This window comes from Hoplias malabaricus, chromosome 16, assembly GCF_029633855.1.
Source record: "Hoplias malabaricus isolate fHopMal1 chromosome 16, fHopMal1.hap1, whole genome shotgun sequence".
Lineage (NCBI taxonomy): Eukaryota > Metazoa > Chordata > Actinopteri > Characiformes > Erythrinidae > Hoplias > Hoplias malabaricus.
The window spans coordinates 3,479,943-3,503,654 of NC_089815.1; the positions used below are offsets into that span (position 1 = coordinate 3,479,943).

Sequence of the window (23,712 nt, forward strand, 5' to 3'; positions counted from 1 at the left end):
GGACATATTTTAAACGTCAATAGACGTCCAAAATCCATCTTAATAAGTTAGTTAAGTGGTGACCAATCGATAACGTCAGTGGACGTCCAAAACGCGTTTTATACAAGTAATTTATTTCGGGACCAATTAATAACGTCAATGGACGTCCAAAATACGTCTAATAGTCGTCTTTTCAATGTCTGTGTTTGGACGTCTTTTCTACTTTCATTTTCAACCTTACGAGAACGTTGATTAGACGGCAGTCATTACGTTATTTCAACGTTGAATCAACGGCTAAATGTTTACTGCGTTGCTTGCATCTAAGATTCTATTTGTGTTATTCATTGAGGAGGAGCATGAACAAAACTGAAAAGTCACAGTTGTTATATATGAGAACATTAAACAATAACAAGGGTTGAATTTGAGGCATTTTAGGAGCCTATGACTCTTCTAGACAAGATGGCGTTAGGGTAAACCTGTAGAGTTCAATAATTACAGTGCAAAAAGAATTTATTTTTAAATCCACCACGAGGTTCCACTGATAAACACACAGTTCCAGTAAAAGGGTTATACCTTGTGCAACTGCTCAGTTTTCCATGATGTAGTCATCATACTCAAACTAGAAGTAAAACTAAACTAAACAAATAGCTTAGAGAAAAGAGCTAAAGGAATTGAAGTGTACTCTCTCTCAGCAGCACTGCTGTGTCTGATCCATTCGTATTAGCACAACAACTAACACACCACCACGTCAGTTTCACTGCAGCCCTGAGAATGAGCCACCGTTATACCGTTCTGTGCTGACCATTCAAGAACAGACTGAAACAGTGTATAATGGTAGAACTACAATGAGCAACTGAAGTAGAGCCGATGAAAGGGATGTGTGTAGAATCAAGGACTTAATTTGTCGTAATAATCATGTTTCACGTAAACTTTGGATTAGCAAACAGTGTCATTTTGGTCTATTTTCTTATTTTGAATGAGGATTTCTTGTCAGTTCCACATCCTTTCAGTCCCATGGTGTTGAACGAGTGAAAGTAAGTGCTGTGTATTGGATGAGGATAGGTTTGGTGGGCTTCCTGCACGGTTATTAGGTGTCCTATTTCTGTACGTGTTCATAAGACACACTGAAGCAGAACAATGATCATGAGAAAAAGCACACTGTGGCCTGGTAGAGTGTATGTCACCTTTGCTCTGGGTCTTAAAACATGTACAAACTTGCAGCTAAAGCCTGGCTCTTCAAAAAGCTGAGAGAGTGATAGAGGCATGTGAAATGAAACAGGGACAGCCTTTAAACTCTTATTACATAATACCAAAAGTGCTGCTTCCCCAATCCAGCTGAAAACTGCTGAAAATACAACGTGGGCTGACGACTAAAAACATATGTCTGCGGTGGAAAAGAACAGTGCGCTGGAACTGAGAACAAAGCACAAGTCACAGGGAGAGAAGGCTGGTAGAGGTAAGGCTGGTAAACTCTTTTTGGGGACGAAGCAGGTGACAGACAGGTGTTTGTACTGTGGGGAATGGGTCATCTCAGGGCTTTGAGTGAATAGAGCGCAGCTAAAGTAGCTTCAGGGCTAATTTATTGTTACGGTTTATTGTTGGCTGCTCTAGTTCATTCTGAAGGGATTTAAAATAAGAAAATCTAATTGTGTAAAGACAAGGAAAGTCAGAGGAAATGACGGCAAATTAGAAAAAACTCGATTCTCTAAAACAACAAAAAATATCAACAGTTTAAAAATTAAAACAAACAAAAAAAAATGAAAAGGGACCCTTACCAACCGTGCAAGATTTTTTTAACCCTTCCAAAACTTGTCACCATCAAAAACCTTGAGAAAGGACACCACCAGGTTCCACTTTTGCGTCATATCAGATAAAGAATCACAGTTGTTTACGTCTACCCTTCAACTGTGGGAAGTCACCTCAAGGCTTTGGGTCAGAAATGTGCAGCCCCTTTTAAGAAAAGGAAATGGACGAGACAAAGACAATAGAAATAGACACAAGACAAAAATCTGCTAATAAAACAAACACACTACTGGTGTTTTCTGAACAATAGACATGCTACACACACACACACACACACACAAACACAAACACACACACACACAAAAGCCCAGACCTCAGCACTGCTGACTGACACACTGCTGATTGAGGTTACTTGGATGGTGAAATCAGATAATGACATCACACGAAAGACATGAATGTGGACTGCTCTCTGTAAAAAGACGTGTAGTTCGGATGATTTGTGTGTGACATTGACAGGCAGAGTTAGTGAAACAGACAATCAATCTGTCAGTTTCATGTTTAGAACACGCCCCTTTGTGGTCAGCTGGCTCCAGTGGTGTCGTCTACAGCACTTCTCCAGGCCGCATGTGTGTTGTTATGCTTCGTCTCTATGATGTTGTTGTTGATGTGCCAAAGTCTCGCTGCAGGTTTGTACCTGCAATGTTTGTGGTTTAAAGGATAAGAGACGTTTGATGTTTGTCGTGGTTTCCAGGTGTTGCTATGGCAGTGGTTATGATATTTCAGATGGCAGCTGGGCCTTGCTGATTGGGTGTTGCTAATAGCGGTGCTAAAGGTTTTCCTGGTGGTTGCTATTGTTTTGGGATTGTTGTTATAGTATTCCGGGTGTTTGCTATGGTGCTTAGGTGTTTATTGTGCTATGTCAAAAACTTTGCTATATACTCTATAACCTTGCCATTTTTTAGTGTCTGAAAATATTGTGGAACATTTTTAGAACATTCAAACAAACTCATAATGCACTGCAAAAACATTAGCGCAAACACATACATTAATGGACACGGTTCAGTTGTTTTTCACTTGGTTTTGCGAATACTCATTAACCGCTTGGGAGTGTCTATTTTTATCAGGTTTTTCTTAAGTGTTGAACAGCAATGTTGACTTGTCCCCTTGAGGGCCCATCTAAACCACTTCACTTCAGTTTATACAGAAATTGAACAGCCTTTAACATGGCCTCAGGGATACAACCAAGGGTAAGTGGTGAGGCGAAGTATGCGAGGGCAAGTGAAATCCAGAATTGAAATGCAAGTGAACTGAGTGTGGTAGAGCAGAGTAAACCCACACAGACACAGGGAGAACACACCACACTCCTCACAGACAGTCACCCGGAGGAAACCCACGCAGACACAGGGAGAACACAGCACACTCCTCACAGACAGTCACCCGGAGGAAACTCACGCAGACACAGGGAGAACACACCACACTCCTCACAGACAGTCACCCGGAGGAAACCCACGCAGACACAGGGAGAACACACCACACTCCTCACAGACAGTCACCCGGAGGAAACCCACGCAGATACAGAGAGAACACACCACACTCCTCACAGACAGTCACCCGGAGGAAACCCACGCAGACACAGAGAAAACACACCACATCCCTCACAGACAGTCACCCGGAGGAAACCCACGCAGACACAGGGAGAACACACCACACTCCTCACAGACAGTCACCCGGAGGAAACCCACGCAGACACAGGGAGAACACACCACACTCCTCACAGACAGTCACCCGGAGGAAACCCACGCAGACACAGGGAGAACACACCACACTCCTCACAGACAGTCACCCGGAGGAAACCCACGCAGACACAGGGAGAACACACCACACTCCTCACAGACAGTCACCCGCAGGAAACCCACGCAGATACAGAGAGAACACACCACACTCCTCACAGACAGTCACCCGGAGGAAACCCATGCAGACACAGATAAAACACACCACATTCCTCACAGACATTCACCCGGAGGAAACCCACGCAGACACAGGGAGAACACACCACACTCCTCACAGACAGTCACCCGGAGGAAACCCACGCAGACACAGAGAAAACACACCACACAGACAGTCACCCGGAGGCAACCCACGCAGACACCGAGAGAACACACCACACTCCTCACAGACAGTCACCCGGAGGAAACCCACGCAGACACAGGGAGAACACACCACACTCCTCACAGACAGTTACCCGGAGGAAACCCATGCAGACACAGATAAAACACACCACATTCCTCACAGACAGTCACCCGGAGGAAACCCACGCAGACACAGGGAGAACACACCACACTCCTCACAGACAGTCACCCGGAGGAAACCCACGCAGACACAGGGAGAACACACCACACTCCTCACAGACAGTCACCCGGAGGAAACCCACGCAGACACAGGGAGAACACACCACACTCCTCACAGACAGTCACCCGGAGGAAACCCACGCAGACACAGGGAGAACACACCACACTCCTCACAGACAGTCACCCGCAGGAAACCCACGCAGATACAGAGAGAACACACCACACTCCTCACAGACAGTCACCCGGAGGAAACCCATGCAGACACAGATAAAACACACCACATTCCTCACAGACATTCACCCGGAGGAAACCCACGCAGACACAGGGAGAACACACCACACTCCTCACAGACAGTCACCCGGAGGAAACCCACGCAGACACAGAGAAAACACACCACACAGACAGTCACCCGGAGGCAACCCACGCAGACACCGAGAGAACACACCACACTCCTCACAGACAGTCACCCGGAGGAAACCCACGCAGACACAGGGAGAACACACCACACTCCTCACAGACAGTTACCCGGAGGAAACCCATGCAGACACAGATAAAACACACCACATTCCTCACAGACATTCACCCGGAGGAAACCCACGCAGACACAGGGAGAACACACCACACTCCTCACAGACAGTCACCCGGAGGAAACTCGGAGGTGTCTCGGAGGAAACCCACGCAGACACAGGGAGAACAAACCACACTCCTCACAGACAGTCACCCGGAGGAAACCCACGCAGACACAGAGAAAACACACCACACAGACAGTCACCCGGAGGAAACCCACGCAGACACAGGGAGAACACACCACACTCCTCACAGACAGTCACCTGGAGCGGGGCTCGAATCCACAACCTCCAGGCCCCTGCAGCTGTGTGACTGCGACACCTACCTGCTGCGCCACTATGCTGCCACTGTCAGAATGTTTAAACAGAATTTCCTCAGTTGAAATATGAATCACAGTTGTGTGCCAAGGTATAACATATGCAACTCCCCTTGTAAACTGAACGACAACAGTTTATACAGTGACTCACCCATCAGGCTTCACTAACATCGAGGTGGAGTATTTTATTGATGACTAGCAAAGTAGACAGGGCAAGATATGTAACAAAACACTGTAAAAACAAGTGAAGGTTCCAGGGAAAAAGCAATTAGCATCCTGGCGCTATCCTTTTCTAAGGAAGGAACGTTTCCTAGGTTTGTCACTAACTCAAGATGGTAGTGTTGAGTGACAAATGCTTTAAACATCATTGTCTCAGGGTGCATTGTTAGAGACAAACATTCGACCCCCAAAGCTGCATTTTTGAGCAAGAGCCTAAATTTGGCAGCTTCCTGTAAAATGCTTGGAATGTGTGAGTCAGGGATTGTTAAGTAAATGTTAGCCTAAGCATTCCTTTCCACTTCCAGATTTGCGGCACCTTGTTGTGGCTTTGGGTGTCAAATTTAACTTTGGTGTCGTCTGGGTTTTAGTTACATTCTACTTCCAAAGATAATCACGTTATTCCACAGCAATCAGCAAAACTGTCTTTCTCCCTGAATGATCAATAACGTCTAATCACCTTGATTTGGTCAGTTCCTGAGCGCACATAAACTTGATTTGTGGCCATTTACATAAGATCACATTGTTAGACACTAAACCTAGGTGCTGCTCATTTGCAAGCTCAAGCTGCCAGTTACATAATCCACAGTGAAGACACTTAGTAGTTAGCCCTTAGCCATCAGTAGTTTGACACCCCCATTACCCTGAGAAGATTACTAGTCAGTTCCCTATAATGGGCTGTATCATGTTAATGCACTCACAGTGGCACAGAAAGATAAATGTTTTCCTCAAGGTTCTTTCCACCTTGTGTGGCTTTGCTGTTCACAGTATTACTCACCTGATTAGCTTCAGTCAAAGATCTCTGATGATTGAGATAGTTGAACAAATAAAGCCATTCATATCATCCAAATTCAAGTGTTCCTGAGTAGATTTCTACCATTCATTCATTCATTCATTATCTGTAACCGCTTATCCGGTCCAGGGTCTGTGAGGAGTGTGGTGTGTTCTCCTTGTGTCTGCGTGGGTTTCCTCCGGGTGACTGTCTGTGAGGAGTGTGGTGTGTTCTCCCTGTGTCTGTGTGGGTTTCCTCCGGGTGACTGTCTGTGAAGAATGCTCAACCAGCAGTGCTGGGGCGAGTGGGGGTGTGTGATATAGTAAGAGCCTACATCAGGGTCTCCTAAATATCTGAATACCTGTATTCAGTGTAGTACTCAATGAACCATAAATAACATTGTTGCTTTTGGCGAATTCCTAGAAATTGAATGGGTTTATTCCTTCCCCACCTTCTTAGATCAGGCCGGAGTAACCAGGGTGGGGGGGTTAGTGTAAATAGGGCAGTTATGAAGAGCGCCAAATGTTTTGTGAAGGAGATAAGCTTTCCTTTGTATTCATGAATGGACTGATCTAATTCAGCCTTCAGCGTAAACACAAATAAATTACACAATGATCTAATGGTTTATCGTCTCTTTTGAAGGCCTACTGACACTTTAAGGCCCCTTTTAACCAATGTGAATGTTAACCACACCATCACACCCCGGAGCATACCCTAGACTAATGTATGTGACAACACTCAAGCCGTTTTTTTGTGTTCTTCAACATGAAAAGAAAGCAGAAAAACCTCCAGGGGGAGAAAAACCATCTAGAAATTGGTAGTTGTTGGTAAATAAAGGGGAATTCCATCAAACTTTCTGCATATTTCAGAATTATTGTTGTATTATTATTATTTAGTGATGGAAACCAAGGGTAATAATGTATATAACATAAATTCAGCCTGTACACTATACAACACCACCCTCTGTGTGTTGATATATAATGTCCAGTATGATACAATAATAGTAGAGATGTAACTTATGTTCTAAAACATTTTGCCTTGGAGATGGAGCCATTTACAGAATGATCCATGAATTTAATGTGTTTTTAAAGTACATTTGTGTCCAGTTTGCTGTAATAAATCTATAATTAAAGCATATCTCAGGTACAAATCGTAGATGTTTATGTCGTAGATGAGAAATTAATTTGATGAAGGTTTTGGTGCCTGTCATTTTCTCTAAAACAGAACTCTTCATACCAAACAACTCCATATTACTTGGTTTGCATCTTAAAGATATGATTTTGCAGGTTTTTGATTATATTTAGGCTTCTACTCAGGTGTATCAGAGAGGATAGGAATAGCACTGCAGTCTGTTACTCAGCATTTGGACTTTGTACTTTTCATTTTAATCAAGGGACATTTACTTAGACTTCAATCATGGTTCAACTGAAGTAACTACTGATTTTATTCGAGTGTGGATTTAAGCCACATACCCACAAGCCCAGTGTTTACCTACAAGGCCTCTGAGATGACTATTCTTGATAAAAGTCTGATATCTAGTTTTCAGATCGTACACTGTGTTATAGTGGAGCAGAAGTTAACTGGAGGGTTGTAGTGATGATGGCTGTGTGTGAGGAGGAGGGTGCACACCCTGAGATAGAGCACATTTCCACTATCAGGGTCAGAAATGTGTGCCCCTCACTGAGCACAAAACAGAGAGGGAGGAGTCAGCTGCTGGATTCTTAGAGCTCAAGCACACTGTTGACTTAAAACTCGCCTGACTCTATATAATCGTGGGTATTTTGTCAAGAAATAACAGTGTGGTCTGAAGGAACGCGTGGGCATTAAGGATCAGTGTGTGCCATTGACTGATAGTAAGTATCATGCTTCATATCTATTACACTAGTGTTTTAGTGTTTGTCATTTTTATTAAGCATCATGGTTGCAGGGCTTGTAATGGTAATGTAATGGTAAATGGACCAGTAGAAAGGGTTTAATATTATGTAGAAAGATTAAGGATGGTTTTCCGTCTGCTGAAACATTACTTTGTTGGAAATACAAGATTTGAATCCAGCATCGACAAAGGACCTTTATCTAATTTGGTAGTTTCTTTTAGGAACCAGAATTATTTTCACTATAGCATTTGAAAACATTTACCAGGTGGTTCCATTTCACTTTGTACGTTTATGTAAACTGTGCTTTATTAAAGCAGTAAAACTGTACCATAAAATTTTGGAGAGAGATACAGGAAGATTACAACTATATTATAATTAAATTCATGTTAATCACAGAAATAAATCCTTTCAAAACCTCAGATTTAAAATGGAAATGCACTATTTTGGAGTTATTCATCTTGTGTTTATTGAATGCCTTTGTATGTAACTGGAACAGTGCATAGACTACTGTTAGCTTTGAGCTAACGTAACTTAGCCAGTCCCACAGAGGTGCTAATGGAAATTAGCATGATTTTTGCTTTATGCTAAGAGTCATAAAATATGGATTAAATGTGTAAAAAAATAAAAAATAAAATTAGGATCTCAGATTTATCTGCAATTACACAGAATTAATTATTTAGTGATTTGTCCTTTTATTAAAATTTTCTTCACTGTCTAATAAAAGACAAAAATAGTATCTTCTTAACTTTCCCTTGAAGTCAGTGTAAAAAAAAATATATATATATTTTACTATTAATGTTGGAGCATTTCCTTCAGTTCATTCATCATGAAATTCCCACAATGTGAAGGACACCTTTAAAAGCTGTTCAAATGATCCACAAAAATGGAGACACATAATTTACATTTACACAAAATAGGGTGACCAGATCGGAGATGTTGAAAAGGAGGAAACGTCTCCGTGGGTGGGGGGGGACGACGACTACTGACGTGCAGACTGACCAATTAAATGTTTACAGAGAAGGTTATCGACCAATAACGGTAGCTCTACAGTCAGACCGTCCAATCAGAAGATTTTAGGCTACTTCACCACGCCCCCTTCTCACTCAAGCGAACCAATCGGAGTAAAGGAGGGCGGGACTAGTTTGTGAACGAAACTTCTCGAAGTTCTATGTAAGCGCTAGAAAAACTAAATTTTTGTGAAATTCAGCCCGGACATTTTTTTTAAGTCTAAAAAAGAGGACATGTCCGGGTAAAAGAGGACGTCTGGTTCACCTTACCCAAAGACATAAAACAAAAAAAAACATAACTTCGTAGCTCTGATTCAGTCATGAAAGGTATAAATCACAGGCAAAATACCTGTCGTTAGCCCTGTAGATACACAATAAAACGATCACTACTGGAAACAAATGTTGTCTCTTGTTAGTATCTTTATTTTGTCTGAACAACTGTTCCTGTGGTAACTTCCTGTTCCTTAGGTCACATCTAGGTGTCAGCGAAAAGAAAAGACATCTCCAGCCCCTCAGTATGGCCACCCAGGGTCCTAAAGACAAGTCAGTAATGTTATCTTGCTTTACCCAGTTTAATGTCTGTGGTTGTGTAGCGATGTTCCTGTTATCAGTGATTGACTGGACACGCCTGAAGCCTAACTTCACTGGAGTCTTGTTTCCTCCTCAGGTACAATGCTGTGTGGCTGATTTTTTTCATGCTTGGATTGGGAACTTTACTGCCATGGAATTTCTTCATGACCGCCACAATGGTACTGAGCTGTCCTCCTCAGGAATAATCTATCAGTGAAGATGCAGTGAAAGTGCATGTCATATAAGATAAGAATTCCATAAAAGTTTATGCTCCATAGAGTGGCTCCCCATACATGGGTGATTATGTCTAAAATAGGCTTAGTATCGAATCTCTGTGGCCTTTAGGTTATGGAGAGAGATTAATCTCAAAATACTTTACAAATGTGTAAATGATAATCCACAAATTAAACACAAGTCACAAATATGTTTCACTGTTCACAAATGAACACATCCCAATCTGTGTCTCACAGTCTGCAATTTGTACAAATACAATTACATTCATAAATACATTTGTTTAAATTTACATTGCAAATATTTGTAAAGTCGAAGTCTCGAATTTAAAATGTTTTTGTAAATTGTAGAATCTGCGTTTGTGAATCAAGTCACTCACGTGTTTTCCGTGGCGTCCTCTCGCGGGTTTTTGGATTTTGAGACTTACCTTTCGCATTTCACGTGATCCAAGTACAAATGCAGCCTGATCCACAAATGTGGCCAGCAGGCGAACGAGCCACCGCTAGGTGTCACTGTTGTTTTAGGACGTGAGTGCCAACTTAAATGGAGACGCATTTGCGCAGCTCTTAATGTGGAAGTTCGAACAAAATGCCGCTGAATTCAGCTTCATATCACAGACAGTTAGGAGGGGGATCACTGGGGAACACTTTTGAAGGTGGTCTAAATTTAACGACGTTAAAGTCCAGCGGACCTTCCCTACTTTAATAACGTCAAACAAAATACGTTAAAATCATCATGTATTTAGACACTAAAAGCTGTGTTGCGTATTGGACTGATACGGGACGCGATGTGTATTTTATTTTTGAAATTTAATTGTTAAAACGGGTGATTTGTTTCAGACGGCAGATACCCCAAGGCCCCTAACCAGAATATGCGCTTCTCATTGGTCATCATTTTTATTTAGCCAATCAGCAGCCAGATTTATCTGTCTATCATTTACTGCGGCAGCCAATGGCGCGTTACAGTCCCGCCTACAGGGGGTTGTTTTGCTGCGGCCCTGACAGCAATAGGTCAGTCCGGAAACACTGGGGGGAAACAACAGTGCCACCTAGCGGTGGTTTGTTCGCCTGCCGGACACATTTGTGGATCAGGCTGCATTTGTATTTGGATCGGGTGAAATGCGAGAGGAAAGTCTCAAAATCCAAAAACCCGCGAGAGGAAATGAACAAATGCACGTCACGGAAAACACGCGAGTGACTTGATCCACAAACGCAGATTCAACAATTTGCAAATATTTTTTAAATTCCAGACTTCGACTTTAAAAAAATTTACAATGTAAATTTAAACAAATGTATGTATTTTCGCATAAAATTGTGATATATCGATGAAAACCAAAAACACGTATTTATGAATGTAACTGTATTTGTACAAATTGCAGACCGTGAGACACAGTATTTATTTGTGAACAGTGAAACATATTTGTGACTTTTGTTTAATTTGGGGATTAACTTTTACGCATTTGTAAAATATTTTGAGACTAATCTTTCTCCATATTAGGTGTCAGTATAACTGCTGTTGGATAATGTGAAGAAGAAACACTGGAGAAAATTTTCTTTAATGTTGATATACATGTCATTCATGATAAATATTTATGTGCTTGCAGTATTTCACCAGCCGTCTGGCAGACAACTCCACTGTGGAGCCTTCAGGAGAGTCCCGGAGCGTCCTGCAAGCCAAGTTCAACAATGTGATGACACTGTGTGCCATGATCCCTCTGTTAGCTTTCACCTGCCTCAACTCCATTCTACACCAGAGGTCAGTCTGAGAAGCGGTTTGTACAAAAATGAATATATGGATTGTTGGGCAGTTGAGGGTATGTTTTTTTTCTGTGTTTACAATCTGTAGTTTATGGATAAACTTATGAATTGTAATAATGTTCTCATACTGATCAGGCTTCTGATGATTTCTATTTCATTCCCTGACTTGCTCTCTAAACAGAATCCCCCAGAAACTAAGGATCATGGGTAGTTTAATGGCCATCTTGTTGGTGTTTTTGGTCACTGCTGTCCTGGTAAAAGTGCATATGGAGCCCTTGCCGTTTTTTGTGACCACCATGGTTAAAATCGTCATCATTAACAGTGAGTAGACGTTCACACACATTTTGGCTAACACCCCTCTGGCGTAGCTCATATTATTTTAGCATTTAGCTAATGCTGGTGCATATTCATTATTTATTAAGTTACATTTTATGAAACTTTAGATATTAGATAGCTCATAAATAATGTCAGGAGTGTGTGTTTGTGTGTATTTACCCAAACTTTTCTTCCAGCTTTTGGAGCTGTGCTGCAGGGGAGTCTCTTTGGCATGGCTGGAAGATTACCTGCTTCCTACACTACCCCAATCATGAGTGGCCAGGGGCTGGCTGGCACCTTCGCTGCCTTTGCCATGATCTGTGCTATCGCCAGTAAGATTACATAAAAACAAATACTAAGAAGAACAACAAACCGTGTCATTGAATTAAAGCACTGAATATTGCTCCACCTTGTGGAGCACTTAGTTAAATGTGAGTGAGTAAGTGAGTGAGTGAGTTAAAAGCCAGTCTTCATGCGGTGCGTCTTAGTTTTCCTGGGGTCTTTCTTTCTTCCACAGGTGGTTCTGCTTTAAAGAACAGTGCTTTTGGCTACTTCATCACAGCCTGTGTCGTGATAGGCCTCGCCATCCTGTCGTACATTGCACTTCCCAAACTGGTGAGTGGAGAACCAATCGTGTCGTCAGAACAGACAGTTATTCCAGTCACCTCTTAAAAATCCGATTCTCTCTTCTTGTAGGAATTTTACCAGTTCTACCAGGAACAAAGCCGGAGCAGCCCCGCGCAAGACGAGGAGAACAAAGTAGACTTGTTGAAAAAAGGTAGATGAATTTTATATTGAATCTAAAGTGATCTGTGTGACTCGTTGCTTTGAATCTAAAACAATCTGTTCTTAACCATCTTTAGATGAGCACAACCAAGTGCCAGGGGCTATCGGAAATGCGCAGAATAATCCTTCCATGGTTTACATTTTTAAAAAGGTAGTGTCTTTCACTGTTCAACATCGCTACTCTTCGGTGCTTAGAACCCCCACAAGACCATCACAGAGCAGGTATGATTTGGGCGGTGGATCGTTGTTAGAGCTGCAGAGACACTGACGTGTTGGTGGCGTGTTAGTGTGTGTTCCGCTGGTACGAGTGGATCAGACACAGCAGTGCTGTTGGAGATTTTAAACACTGTGTCCACTCACTGTCAACTCCTTTTTTGTTGTTGATGAACTACCCAAATCGTACCTGCCCTGTGGTGATCGTTTAAGAACAGGGGGCAATTACAAAGTGCATAGACTGCATTTGTGCTACTGCAAAACTACAGTATTTACCTCCATAGTTAATGGGCAATGTGTAGAAATAAGGATGTGATTTGGCTGATCCTTGTATTCATACAAAGCTAGAGAGTGATTCTCAACTAATATTTCAGTTTAAGTGAATGCTTATGTTTTAGTCATGTCTCTGCTTCACTGTAGATCTGGGTGATGGCCTTCTCCGTGTGCTTTTGCTTCACTGTCACCATTGGCACCTTCCCTGCTGTCACTGCAGATGCTAAATCCACCATTGCTAACGGAGGACAATGGGGTAAGCTGCTGTGGATTTGTGTGGTGTGTTTTTTATACGTAATTTGAAGCTTGATAAATACGTAAACCTAAGTGCACACGCAGAAAGAGACGTTAACACGCAGGCGCGATACTCCCGGAGGCCTCCAGTCGAAACGCCTATTAAGTTCAGTAAATGGCGCTAAGCTAATTTTTGAGGTAAATGTTTGAGCCTATAAAAACGTGGTCATTCATTATAAACTCAAAATAAAATGCTACGAACAGGGTCCAAACTTCTGTAAGTCATTGTTTGAGACATATTTGGAAGATTCAGAGATTTCCTGAGGAGATTATCCACCTTAAAAACTTGAAACACTGGGCCCAGTAAACAAGGAATGTCCCTGGACGTTCAAAATAGGTCTAAAAGTAGTCTGTCCGTCAAGGACATGATTTAAACGTCAATGGACGTCCAAAATGCGTTTTATACAAGTAATTTATTTCGGGACCAATTAATAACATCAATGGACGTCCAAAATACGTCTAATAGTCGTCTTTTCAATGTCTGTGTTTGGACGTCTTTTCAACTTTCATTTTCAACCTTGAGAGAACGTTGAATACACGTTATTTCAACGTTGAATCAATGGCTAAATGTTTACTGGGGGGTAAATCTGACTCAATGTTGTATGTTTTGTATTATTATTATTATTTTTAAACACATTATTTTGTACATTTTCTGTAGAAGATTTTAGCAAATGTACACTGTGTCTAAGTGTCATATATTGTATATGCGCTTTTGAGGGTTCTTACATGAATTATAACTTGACTATGTATCCTCTCTAATATTTAATCGTAATAATCTTTTAGTAATTAAACATTTTCCATGACCGCAAGCTGTCAGACCCCTTAAAGTCATATTCAATGCCCCTCCCTTTCTCCTCTGGATATTCCTATAAAACCAACTGTATTTAACAAGTGTTAACCGTAATTTGAATGATTAAGGTTTCAAATTTTTGATTTGTGGCTGTATTCCAATGGTGATATAATAGTTTATCCATTTGAACTCTCTTTGTAATACAATTTTAATGTTATTAATGCATTCATAGACTAAACAACAAATACTAAGCTGTTGTGTGGACTCTGTAATATCAGGAACAAATAACACAATATGAAAGATACAGGGTAGGTTTGATACTTTGGATCCAGCAAGTCATCCCTTGCTGAGGCATCATTTCTGCAACAGTTCCCCAAGGCACTAACATGTGGAGTCATGTGGACAAAACCACTGTGCGTCATGTGTGTTTATAAAATGAGAACAGAAGCATTTAAGGAGCCTGAGGGAAGGGAATATACATACATCTGCAAACACTGCCCATGGGATTTCCATGGTTAAATAAATAAATGTGACATGTGGAGGGTGTGAGAAATGGCAACAGAACATAAATTACATACTTTTATGTCGAACATATTAATGGTCAGAGTGTTGTGTTTCTTTTGTGTTTTGAAAATAAACCTATTCCGTAGATCACTGCATGACCCTCTTTCCTCTTTCCTCAGAGATGTACTTCATCCCTGTGTCCTGTTTCTTGCTCTTTAATCTGTGTGACTGGGCTGGACGGAGCCTGACCGCTGTGTGTATGTGGGTAAGTTACTTATTAAACATTTAGCAACAGCATTACTCTCATCTCTGATATAGAACTCGTACAGGAGTATGTTCAGCGTCTGTTGACCTCGGTGTAACCAGCGCTGACACAATAGCATTTCCAGTTGTCTAGATGTTACTGCAGCTGGAACTTAAAGGAACCGAGATTGAGATGTGGCCACTGAACCCACCCATGTGCTCATAACTGACTCTCAGTTCATATTTATTGAAGATTACTAGACCTTTCCCCCATTCATGTTTACACTGAACTTCCTTTGAAACCAGCTGCAAAGGGCATAAGACCAAGCCGCCTTAGGTATTATCTATTGCGCTGATTCAGACTCCGTAGAACTGGACGTCCTAACCTACGGGTCACTGGATATATGCATGGTGCCATTGGGGAAACTGTCAAGCTCCACTGTGGTTAGGTTTTTGGTTGCCATAGCTTTTACACAGGTCACATCATGCAGAGTTCAAAGGTCAACCATTAAACTCAAGCTTTTCCCAGTGGCCATAGCACCTGAACTCCAGAACATGCAAATCCACTGGGCTCTGGAGCTGGCTAGTACCCGGGAGACCTCCAGAGATTGCTTAGGGGTGCTGTGTCTGTGGTCTTGGCAAATCCAAAAAGCCAGAGTGCAGGGATAGGAACACGATACTGACCAAATGGCACCATCCTAAGGATGAGACGTAAAACCAAGGTCCTTATTCTCCGAGGTCTTAAAATATCCCCAGGCAGTTCCTCGAAAAAAGTCAGGGTTTGACGCAATATCCAGGCTCTGACCTCTTAATCACCCCTATCTTAAATGGGCTTCATCCTTTCTATGATTCATCTATGTGCTGTGTCTAGAAAAGTACTATATAAATGTAACAATCGTCATCAGACTTTACAAAGACTGAGAACAGCCCCATCCAGTGCTTATGTCCCACTAAATGTCCAAATATCTTAGGTGGGGTCACAAGTAGGGAAAAAAAGGAAGAGGATGGTGGACAAGTAAAACAACCCCAAAACCACCACCAAAGAGCAGAGATCAATACGACACACTACATTAACAACACGATATAACCACAACAACTAACCCAGTGTGGGCCATGATGCATTTCCACAGTCTTAAAACTTCATTTACAGTAGACCATGGAGCTAAAAGCACTGCCACATTCAGAAGCTGGGATAAATTATAAATATAAGTTTAAAAGGCTTTGGGTTAGAGAAGATTCGCGATGTCCACCTTTGTGGTCATTTGCCCATAAGGTTTGGGCCCCACTGCTGCGTGTCTATTAATTTTCACAGTCCAAAAGATTTAGAAATACTTTTTTTTATCATAATAACACCTACAATACTTCATTCATTCATTATCTGTAACCCTTATCCAGTTCAGGGTCGCGGTGGGTCCAGAGCCTACCTGGAATCATTGGGCGCCAGTCCTTCACAGGGCAACACACACACTCGCACATTCACTCACACACTCACAACTACGGACACTTTTGAGTCGCTAATCCACCTACCAACGTGTGTTTTTGGACTGTGGGAGGAAACCCACGCAGACACAGGGAGAACACACCACACTCCTCACAGACAGTCACCCAGAGGAAACCCACGCAGACACAGGGAGAACACACCACACTCCTCACAGACAGTCATCCGGAGGAAACCAACGCAGACACAGGGAGAACACACCACACTCCTCACAGACAGTCACCCGGAGGAAACCCACGCAGACACAGGGAGAACACATCACACTCCTCACAGACAGTCACCCGGAGGAAACCCACGCAGACACAGGGAGAACACACCACACTCCTCACAGACAGTCACCCGGAGGAAACCCACGCAGACACAGGGAGAACATAGGTCCCTGGAGCTGTGTGACTGCGACACCTACCTGCTGCGCCACCGTGCCACCCACCTACAATACTTAATGTATTTTCTTTTTTTTATGTAAACAGAATGATACGTCATGAGATGTAAATTCATGTGGTACAACGTCATACCTTCTCTCTCTGTCTCTCAGCCGGGGAAGGACAGTAAGTTGTTGCCGATTCTGCTGCTGGCCCGTGTGGTCTTTGTGCCTCTCTTCATGCTGTGTAACGTCCATCCACGCTACAACTTACCCGTATTCTTCGAACACGACGCCTGGTTCATCATCTTCATGATCCTCTTCGCCTTCTCCAACGGATACCTGGCCAGCCTCTGCATGTGCTTCGGGCCCAAGTGAGTTATTATATCAGCGATTCTTCTTTTTACATTTTAAACCAGCCTTTATATTGCCACCTAGTGTCCTGGATGTATTAGAGGTCCTGCACCAAATGTTAAACATGGCCGCCCAATAGTGGGGGCTAACTGTGGAGTATAAACAACAAATAAATACTTTGAGAAATGATTTACGGCTCTAATAAATAGCTTGGAGGCAATTCTGTATTGTAGCCTCCAAGCTAATATAATAAAAGCCCAGTTTTAGCTACATTAGCCTTACCCCCAGTGCAAAACTATACCAATCCTGACTAGCTTCAAAATAAAAGTTCTTAATGTAGTAGGACAGTGGAGTTAAAAAAAGTAGCACAACCAGTCACCAGCCAAAACAAACATGTTGTGTTTTTGGGGAAGGACTATGTCGGTAAATCATCAGTAACCGTCCAATCTGAGCAGGAAACAAGCATTTAACACCACATACTCTCAGATCCCAGATCAGCTTCCAGCCAGGTCTTTTCCATCGAAATGAGATTTTCAGTCAACAGTTCCTGTAAGACTAATTTTGACACACTTCCAGATGCAAGACAGCACTTTACCGCTCTGTGCTGTTACTGACTGATATTTATTTCCTCCAGGAAAGTGGCTGCGAATGAAGCTGAGACAGCCGGAGCAATAATGGCCTTCTTCTTGTCCCTCGGCCTGGCTCTGGGGGCAGCCCTGTCCTTCCTGTTTCGAGGGGTCATTTGAGGCTGACCACTGCATTTCACTTCAGTATGTGATAAAGACTGACACTCATTTGTCCTCAATAAAAAAAAAGCTGTTTTTTTTCCTGGTGCTTCTTAAGGCAGGAGTAAATCAGGACGATACTTTAACGTTATAGACTGGCTTCTTAGACCTGATTTAAGCCTGGCTTTGGGTTAAACTGCAGTGTCGTTGGTGTTCAACCATTAACCATCCTTTAGGTTTCTGGAGAGTTTTGTAAACACAGGTAAAAGATCAAGTCAAAGTGGCGAGGTAATGACCAACTTAACATTAGAGCGGGGAGAAGTGGCTGAATATGGGGTGTCGCCCATCTCCTAAGCTTCCTCACGTATTTTATGTGTGTAACAAATGTTTATTAATTAATTAGCGGTGAATACACTGAATTGACAAACGCTCATCCAACATTTATTTGCTGAAGTACTGACGGGGTTAAACCCCTCTGGCTGATCCTTGGCCTCTTACAGAACTGTCATCGTGGACAAGTCTGTGTCTATTCTGGGTGCACTTTAAAAAGCTGAACTCATGCATTTTAAGGGGTGTGTATATACTACACTTCGGGATATAGAGTGTTTGTGATGTGATCAAAACAGTTTTGAAGACTGCTCTGTTTGTGTTTTACTCTCAACAACCACAGTGTATTATTTAGTTGTGTATTCAGTTATGTAACCGATATTTGCAGTTGTGAACACACACTTTCTGTGAAGGTGTGTCATGTACTCTATTATTTTTTAACACATGCACACGTTTACAGATTTCACATCTTTGTAATAACATTCATTCATTCATTATCTGTAACCCTTATCCAGTTCAGAGTCGCGGTGGGTCCAGAGCCTACCTGGAATCATTGGGCGCAAGGCGGGAACACACCCTGGAGGGGGCGCCAGTCCTTCACAGGGCAACACACACTCACACCTACAGACATTTTTGAGTCACCAATCCACCTACCAATGTGTGTGTTCTCCCTGTGTCTGCGTGGGTTTCCTCCGGGTGACTGTCTGTGAGGAGTGTGGTGTGTTCTACCTGTGTCCGCGAGGGTTTCCTCCGGGTGACTGTCTGTGAGGAGTGTGGTGTGTTCTCCGTGTCCGCGAGGGTTTCCTCCGGGTGACTGTCTGTGAGGAGTGTGGTGTGTTCTCTCTGTGTCTGTGTGGGTTTCCTCCGGGTGACTGTCTGTGAGGAGTGTGGTGTGTTCTCCCTGTGTCTGCGTGGGTTTCCTCCGGGTGCTCCGGTTTCCTCCCACGGTCCAAAAACACGTTAGTAGGTGGATTGGCGACTCAAAAGTGTCCGTAGGTGTGAGGGTGTGTGTCTCTGTTGCCCTGTGAAGGACTGGCGCCCCCTCCTAGTGTATTCCCGCCTTGCACCCAATGATTCCAGGTACTCACCGTGATACTGGATAAGGGTTACAGATAATGAATGAATGATTAAATATAGCATTTTAGAAATGTATTTTAGAGGACTGTGTTAGGCCTGATGTTCTGTGCAATTTCAACTTTGTGAAAAAAGGAAAATGAGCACTAAAAGATCATTATGGGATTTACTTAGGACTGTGTATTTATGTAAAAATATAAAACATGTTTAATGATATTTTATAAGAAGGTAGTATTTTAAATCTGAATGTCATGGTTTCTCTCTCTCTCTTTCACACACACACACACACACACACACACACACACTCTCTTTGACAGTACTCTGCTGTCCTCTGCTGGTCATATTAAAAGTGGAAATGCTGCACCCCACAGGATGAATACCAAGTTTTATTGATCCAGGAACTGAAGAGGTGACAAATGCTTCACCACAGACATGAATCTCAGACAAACGAGGTAAAAAAAAAAAATGTAAATACCACACAGCCAAACAAATTTTACAGCTTCAAGTTCAGACTACGGGCTGGAGTTCGGATTTCTAACGGTGGCAGAATCTAGCATCGATGGCGCAGACGGGAAGAAAAGTAAAAGAATTATAGCAAAAAGACAGGACACTATTTTACAGATTCTGTTCAGTCCCCTCCCCATTATTCAAGACTTATACAAACTGTACATATGTGCTTTGGAACACCATCACCATGACAGTGCCGTAACTGAAGGGTATATACAGACCAGTCCTATTCACACCCACTCATTCGTATGATTTGCTAAAGGCCGTCCAATAGCACGGTTCACTCATTAACACCCCTCTAAAAGACATTCATCTTTTTTTTATAACTCAAAGATTAGTTACAATGGTTTAAAAGAAAAGAAAAACACAAATAAGCAGTGATTAAAAAATTCATGAACGGACAGCGTTAGGTTACAGCTAATTACCCACAAACCTTTTAATACACAGTTGGTTTCAAACACTTGGAACAGGCTTTTGTTGCGTCACCAAACAAACGTCTGTGACGAAGAAAAAGAAATACTCTCGGGCCTTTTTTCGTTTCGTGGTTTCAACTTAGGTTTGCACTCCCCCTCGACTTAACTCTACAGTCCAGCTACAAGAGAAAGGCTCAACACCAGGTGGAACACACCAGGAACTAGAAAACGACCTTCATACGAGCAGCTGATGGCCCTTGGGTTGTAGTGTGTTTTACAATGGATCCTAAAGGAACGCCCCCTAGAGGACAGTCCCTCCAAAACATGTTTAAAGTCAGACACATATTTGCATCAGTATCTCCAGCGTGTAGCTACAGCTCCCTCCTGAGAGCTATGGGCGAATCTAGGCCTCGCCACTACCACTGAAGGTTCAGAAGAGCTACGTAGCTACAGCTTTCACAGGTTACCTTTGTGTCTACCAATGAGAAGCCTGGAAATCAGAGTCACACGTAAAAATAACAAACAAATAAACGACAACACAGATGTAAACTGCCCTTTTTTTCCCCCATTTGAAAATAAAGAACACTTGAGACTGTTAAATTTTCCTCAGGTTACTGCCCTAAAGGGTACCGTAATTATTTGGTAGAACCGGGTTTGGAGGGTTTTGATGAGGCTGGGGATACTCAGGTAAAAACATGGACATGGTGAGAATAATAATAAAAAAATGTATCTTGCAAGAGAAATCGTTTAAATCTTAGTCAACACACTCCTGTTATTTTATGTCCAAAATGAAATCTTTTAAAGGTGCGGCTTGTGTAAACTCCATAGAAAAGCAGCAGATGAAATGGGACGCTCTGGAGCAGCTGCCCATGAGCCTAAACGTCCAACGTTTGCCAAATACGCACAAAGAATCTCGAGAACGTCTTACTCTGTCTGTTTCAAGCACTAATTTTGTAATATGCAAATTAACCTGCTCCAAATAATGCCCTGCACTATGAATAAGAATCTCCCTTAAAGCAAGTAAAGCACCTAGAGTAACCTTGAATAAGGATGTGTTCTCATTATGAGACATTAGCAACAATGACTAGATTTAAAGTTTTTTCTTGCTAAGATTTCTTTTTTTTTTTTCAGTGAATAAACAAATCCACCTTAAGAAGACCTTCAGTAACAGTGCAAATCTCATCACAGATGTCGCAGAAGCTCCGTCTTTAAAACTGACACGAGCTTCGCTTTCGCATTTTAGTTCAGAACTCCAAACTAGGGCTCGGGTCACAGAAGGTTCTGGAAGGCAGGAACACTCCCACGATCCGCATCAACTGTTTCACACAACCCATAATCACATGCATTTCTGTGCATTAGAAAAGTAACAACAAAAAAAAAGAAAGAAAAAAATACATAAAAAAAAACGTGTTTTTTTCTTATCGGCACAGAGTGACTTGAAGCAAAGCTAATGCTAACGCTAACGCTAACTGGTGCTGTGGATTCATGGCTGCTCCCCCTACTGGAGCACTTTAGAGGCTACAGATATTATTACAACCCTAATGTACGACTAGTTTTAAAATCTTTAAGAACAGAATCACACGGTTGAGCTGTGTTCATTCCTAACGAGTCGTAACGCTCATCTCCAGTCGTTAGCATGATTCAAGGCTAATTTCTCTCAGCTAGCTACCTTTCATTAGGTTTCTCACAGCAATTACAAAATAACAGGCACCGGCTATCACAAAGCACTCTCACACAGACAGGTATCAACAAACTAAACGTAGTGTTCGTGTTTGTCCTAGTTTCAGTCAGTTCTTAAGAACCGAGGGTCGGTTTGAAGGCGGCTCTAAACTAGCGTTTTTAAAAATGGCAGGTCCAGCTGACCCACTTCCAGTGTGCGATCCAGGCTTCTTATTTTTTCGTGTGCTACTGCTGGTTAAAGGAAAAACAGGAAGTTTGGATTCTTCATTTGGTTTCCACTGTGATAAGACACACAACTATATCACGTTTAGACTTGTGGACCAGCACAGGATCTTTTAACCTAGATGAATAAATACATAGTCTAGGTTACGGTGGAGAAACCTAGCGTTATGCAGAACGTACTCAAACATGAACTTCATTTAACAAATAAACAGACGCACGTTAAGGTAGTTAAGGTGAAGAAAAACAAACAAAACTCAACAAATCAAGGTAGGGTGTGGATACAGGTCACTCGACGACAACAAGACGCCAGAAGACTCTTCTAAAGTATTTCAGAACTTCAATAACTCCATGTCGTTTTTCCGTCTGATGAACGTTACCTGTGTTACGTCTTCCACAGCTACACGAGCAGGACTCGTCCCGTGGTCAGTGGAACTACAGAACTGAGCATCTCCTGTCCGAGAAGGGCGATGGGTTCACAGACTTTGTCTTGTGAGGAGGCTGGCACCGTGAAGCTCTTCTCTATCACACGTGCTTTGGAATGCCAGGTGTAGCGCTAAAGCTGTTCGCTCAGGCGAAAAAAAAAAGACCAGGTCAGTTCCGCAGCTGCTAATACAGGTGAAGGATTAGCAAGTGAGATGAAGTGCCTCGACACAGATACGTGTCCTGGAGCTGGAGATAAGAGCCTGCGAATTCCTCATGGGACACCTTTGGGAGTTTATTAGAGGCTCTTGGTTACTCAGGAAATTCCCAGAATATGCATCCCCTATGATTCTGGGTTTTGGAGTTTCTCTGGCAACGATGTCTCTCTCAGCGGCTGGAGTCCTTCATCGATGCTCGGCGATGGAATGGAGCTTTTTATATCTACTCTAATATTTGAGACTAGTTGTTGTGAAATCTGCAGCAGACCTCCTCCCATTCCACAGAAAACGGTGAAAACAATAAATACAAAATAAAAAAAACTACATAAATACACCTCACGCAACACACACACACACACTTGCACTGACACTAAAGCGTCGTCACTACTGTCCCCCATTGTTCTCTTTCTGCACAGAACCAGTCTGTAGCACAAAGTCGACCGTGAAAGTGCAAGTGTGTGTGTGTGTGTATCTGTGTAAACCTGTCCACTATCTACTCGTGTGTAAGTCCAACATGTACGTCTTTAAGTATGAGTGTGTGTTGGTGTGTGAATGTATAACTTCTATGTGCAGTTTGCGCTTGAAGGTGTTGGTGTGAAGTTTTTGGCAACACTCCTCATAAACCAACACGCTCAATCTGCTCACGGCGCTCATGAGAGAGATGACGCGGTTCACACAAAAGTACGGAAAGCTCCAGGCGCTGACAGCTCACTGATGGGTTGGAGCACTCTCTTGTTCTTCCGGTCTCTCCTGCTCCCTCTCCCCTCCATCAGAGCTGTTCTTACTGGTGGACTTCGTTGGCGATGAGGCTGTCCTCCCCAGACTGGAAGTCGGCCTCGTTGAGGCTGTTCCCGGCGTTGATCATCTCCTCGTCCTGCGAGGACCCCTGGCCATCGTCTTCTCCGCTTCCCCCCCCTGCTTCATCACAGTTTGGGTCCTGAAGGACCTGCGCTATGTACATCTGCTGCTGCAGAAGAGAAGAGAACGTCTGTTAAACGCACAAACATCAATAAACACGAGACTGAAGATGAAGGGAGATGCGTGAATAACACGGCCTTCACCTGTGACTTGTTGGTGGGCGAGGAGCGAGCTGGCCGTCCGTTCTCCACGCCGTC

At 42.7% G+C, this 23,712-nt stretch overlaps 2 protein-coding genes across 6 annotated transcripts in view; one reads left to right on the forward strand and one right to left on the reverse strand.

Moving 5' to 3' along the window:
• Positions 1–1,314: 1,314 nt before the first annotated feature.
• Positions 1,315–19,452, forward strand: slc29a1b (solute carrier family 29 member 1b). 3 transcript variants are annotated; one of them, XM_066648187.1, is made up of 13 exons: positions 1,315–1,435; positions 9,291–9,365; positions 9,490–9,571; positions 11,227–11,378; positions 11,562–11,701; positions 11,893–12,027; positions 12,213–12,310; positions 12,392–12,473; positions 12,559–12,632; positions 13,115–13,223; positions 14,735–14,820; positions 16,832–17,031; positions 17,646–19,449. In XM_066648187.1, exons 2-13 carry the CDS (start codon positions 9,340–9,342, stop codon positions 17,755–17,757), a joined length of 1,296 nt encoding a protein of 431 aa, XP_066504284.1. In that variant the 5' UTR covers positions 1,315–1,435; positions 9,291–9,339; the 3' UTR covers positions 17,758–19,449. The 3 variants fall into 3 exon arrangements, with proteins under 3 accessions (XP_066504284.1, XP_066504283.1, XP_066504285.1); XM_066648186.1 differs by lacking the exon at positions 1,315–1,435 and adding an exon at positions 7,615–7,794 and having other exon boundaries at positions 17,646–19,448; XM_066648188.1 differs by lacking the exons at positions 1,315–1,435; positions 9,291–9,365; positions 9,490–9,571 and adding an exon at positions 9,408–9,489 and having other exon boundaries at positions 17,646–19,452.
• Positions 19,453–19,653: 201 nt separating this feature from the next.
• LOC136672206 (CSC1-like protein 2) overlaps positions 19,654–23,712 on the reverse strand; it is a 52,169-nt gene continuing 48,110 nt past the window's right edge. For 2 of the 3 annotated variants that reach the window (XM_066648184.1, XM_066648181.1), the window contains 2 exons: positions 23,659–23,712; positions 19,654–23,564 (listed from right to left, as the gene is read on the reverse strand). The exon at positions 23,659–23,712 is cut by the window's right edge and continues 24 nt beyond it. In XM_066648184.1, coding sequence (XP_066504281.1) covers positions 23,379–23,564; positions 23,659–23,712 — 240 coding nt within the window. In that variant the 3' untranslated portion in view covers positions 19,654–23,378. The remainder of the gene's footprint in view (positions 23,565–23,658) is intronic. The other variant, XM_066648183.1, reaches the window with a different exon arrangement.

Coding starts and splice junctions, on each gene's coding strand:
- slc29a1b (XM_066648187.1), top strand. CDS start 9,340: ATGGCCACCCAGGGTCCTAAAGACAA. Junction 11,702..11,892: donor TAAAATCGTCATCATTAACA/GTGAGTAGACGT, acceptor CTTTTCTTCCAG/CTTTTGGAGCTGTGCTGCAG. Junction 13,224..14,734: donor TGCTAACGGAGGACAATGGG/GTAAGCTGCTGT, acceptor CTCTTTCCTCAG/AGATGTACTTCATCCCTGTG.